This window comes from Apis dorsata, unplaced genomic scaffold (assembly GCF_000469605.1).
Source record: "Apis dorsata unplaced genomic scaffold, Apis dorsata 1.3 scaffold_68, whole genome shotgun sequence".
NCBI classification, from domain to species: domain Eukaryota; kingdom Metazoa; phylum Arthropoda; class Insecta; order Hymenoptera; family Apidae; genus Apis; species Apis dorsata.
In genome coordinates, this window is record NW_006263366.1 from 616,565 (window position 1) to 619,698 (window position 3,134).

The 3,134-nt window shown below is 40.2% G+C and overlaps 1 protein-coding gene and 1 long non-coding RNA gene across 2 annotated transcripts in view; one reads left to right on the forward strand and one right to left on the reverse strand.

Annotated features, from left to right (window-relative positions):
- Positions 1-3,134, forward strand: part of LOC102674723 (heterogeneous nuclear ribonucleoprotein K-like) — a 62,284-nt gene that overhangs the window by 31,239 nt on the left and 27,911 nt on the right. The window contains exon 7 of the mRNA XM_006610064.2: positions 363-473. Within this exon, the coding sequence (XP_006610127.2) occupies positions 363-473 (111 nt within the window). The remainder of the gene's footprint in view (positions 1-362; positions 474-3,134) is intronic.
- Positions 988-3,128, reverse strand: LOC116186872. Its single transcript, XR_004151922.1, has 3 exons — positions 2,887-3,128; positions 1,682-2,607; positions 988-1,399 (listed from the first exon to the last, which is right to left on the reverse strand). It is a non-coding gene; the product is annotated as an uncharacterized LOC116186872 (long non-coding RNA).

Here is a 3,134-nt window from a genome sequence, read left to right on the forward strand (position 1 = left end):
TAGCGTTTCCATAAGTAGAACGATCGATGCATCCGATTTAACGACAAACATGGCGACAATAGATATAGAGTCACGTTCCAAAGAACGCACGATCTTATGAATATTTATTATCCGTTCGAAGATCAGCGATTAACATAAACTTGAAATACGAACAACGGTATTCAACGTAAAACGACTAAAGATTGTTGGAAAAATTAAAAAAAGAAATAATAAATAAATAAATAAAAAAGGAAAGATAAGCGAAATTTACCCGTGTACGACGAGAGCCATTCAAAACGAGCACGGCAGTGTTGCCAAAGTATATATTCAACAACGCGTAACAAGACAAGACAAGAAAGTAAATGTTGGAAATGGATTTTCAGAATGGGTCTCGACACGGGAGCGACGAGATCGACGTGCGCATGCTGGTGCATCAGAGCCAAGCCGGATGCATAATCGGCAAGGGAGGTTTAAAGATCAAGGAGCTTCGCGAGGTAAGTCGGAGAATATGCTCGTACGCCGTTTAACACGCGTTATCCACACGAAACACGACATCGGTTTTACGATTGTCACGTTCGACTCCGTGCCAAGGCCTCCAGCGTGCTCATACGACGAATTTAAACCGTTCTCGAGGCCTTTTATACGATCCTCTTTATTAATGGACAACGAAGTCGGTTTCTCTCGCGAGTCATCCAAGATCCGAAACCATTTCCGTTTCCGCTATTTTTGGACACCCGCTTTTCGATCGATACTCCGCCGTTCGTTTTCACGTCGATTACGAAATATTTATCGTGGATAACCAAGAAGATTCGGAAGAAATTTAACGTTCATTCTAGTAGTAATCGCGAGTAATTGTTGTCTTTTTTAGGGAGGGAAAAATATTTATTAAAAATTTCGCAAAATTTATTTTTGACGTATTTATTTATTTTTTTCGTATACTTTGGGTAGAGAGAGATAATTATTTATCTCTGGAGTAAAAAAGTGAGGGTATTTACGCTATGGGAATAGATTTTTTTTTTTAGAAAGTGGAAGAAATTGGAATTGCTTACGGGATAAATACCAGGATCGAGAAGGTTATTTTCCACTAGGGAAAATTAGGTCTCGTAAATGGATTAGAATTGATTTTAGTGGCATTAAATCATTACCCTCGCGGCCGATTCGAATAGGCTATTGCACAAGCACCGCTAATAAATCTGGAATTCACCGTCCACGGTGATAATAAGGAAATTATCCGCGTTTCCTGTCGTTCTCCCACTTCTTGCCTCTCGCGAGAATCGTCCCTCGTCTCTGCTTCTCCAGCAAAATAAAGAATATATCTTCCAAATGGATCCCTTCCTTTCTTTCTTTCCTTCTTTCTTTCCTTCCTTGTTCCCCTCATCTCCGTAAACGCAACGAGAAACGATTAATCCATATATAATCCCTGTTCAATTGTGGAACAAAAAAATCATTCTTAGAAGAATGTAAATAGATGGATCGAATTTTTAGAGCGAAGAAACACTCTCGAAGTTGATAAATGAAAGAGCAGGATGGAAATGGACAATCGAGCTTGTTTTAATTAGGGAAATGGCGGGTCGTAGATTTTACGTAACAAGGATGGGCGAAATATAATGGACAATATCCAGGCAGAGGAATATGCAACGTGGCCAAGTGGCTCGTTACGTTTTCGCAACTTGTACAAGAGGTATAACCAACCGATATACACCTTTTGTTCCACCAGCCACTAGACGCTGCCGTAACTTTTCTTCTTTCGAGCTTTGTCGGCTTCTTCCCTTCTTCCGCCCCGTCCGGGATCCCGTCGATCTTGACACACTCTCCTGTTTACTCGATAACTGTTCGAGCTGTTTCGAGGAAAGCAATCGTTTCATTCAAGTTTTTTTTTCCTACTTGAAATCTTTCGTCGGAAATTAATTTATCGAAGGACAACGCATGGGTCTTTCTTCTTTGTCGAAACGAATTCGAAAAGAATCGATTCGGAGAAGAATTGAACCGACTCCGCCATACATTCGAATATTCCAGACACATAAGATATAGCGATATAATAAAAAAATGTTTCTTCGTAATTTTTTCCCTGGATAGAATAGAAGAGGGAAATATTGCCAATTGGCGACATCGCCAGAATTGTTTGGAAGGATTTGTTTCATCGATCTGATCCAATCAATTCTTAGTTCTCCGGAATTTCGAATCCGGAAGGAAAAGAAATTCGTGGGATAATTTTCGATGGATTTCGAGAATTCTTTCAGGAAGAATTCCAAGTGTTCTCGGCTTATTTTCGCGCGAGCTCGATCCAAAAGTTTAACGACCTCGCGGTTTTCTCCCATCCTCGTTTTCGCCCTATCTCTCAAACATTCGTCTTTTCCGCCTCTTCTCTTTCTCTTCTCTGTCAACAGTGGCGATACTTCAGAGCACTGTTAACGTAGCGCGCAATATTTCGACCCGAGATACGTGCCACTCGTTTATAGCGCTTCCGTGATCTCGTGATGTTCCCCGTTCGAAGCAATAAAACCGGCTTACATCTCTTCCTTTGTGCTCACCCTAATTTCTAGATAGACGGGACACGTTTCTTCGAACGTACAGGTGAACAGATTTGGGAGGGGGGAGGGTCTCTCGTTTTCACGCTCCTCCAGAATTCTACACCGGAGCAGAATTATTATCGTGATGGATTAATTAAAGAACACATCATTTTTTTTCTTTTGAATTCTGATGAAATTTACGTGCGATATAATTCTTCGAGGCAAAAATTTATTTTATTTTATTTTATTTTAAAATAGAAATGTTGATATTTAAGATGAAACGAAAGTTTTGAAACACTTTCATATCTGAGGAATTTTTATTGCTTTTTATTCGTAAGTTAAATTCGTGAATAATTCGCGTTAATTTCACCGATTTTTTTCTTTTTTTGATTATCACCGTTTTAACATTTCCACGCTATTTCCTTCGAAAGTTGAACATGGTTTTACAAAGTTTATTACTGGACACGGGGTCGTCGTCCAGTTTCCTCTCGTCGTAAAAGCGCCCGAATCGGTTGCGCTCGTAATTACACTCGTTCAACCCCCCTGTTTTGCCCTCTTCTCCTCGCTCAATTACCGTGACACGTTTTGAAAAAGTGTATTTCAACTGGTTTAACGTTCGTTATCCAACCCCGGGGGAGGGGGGAG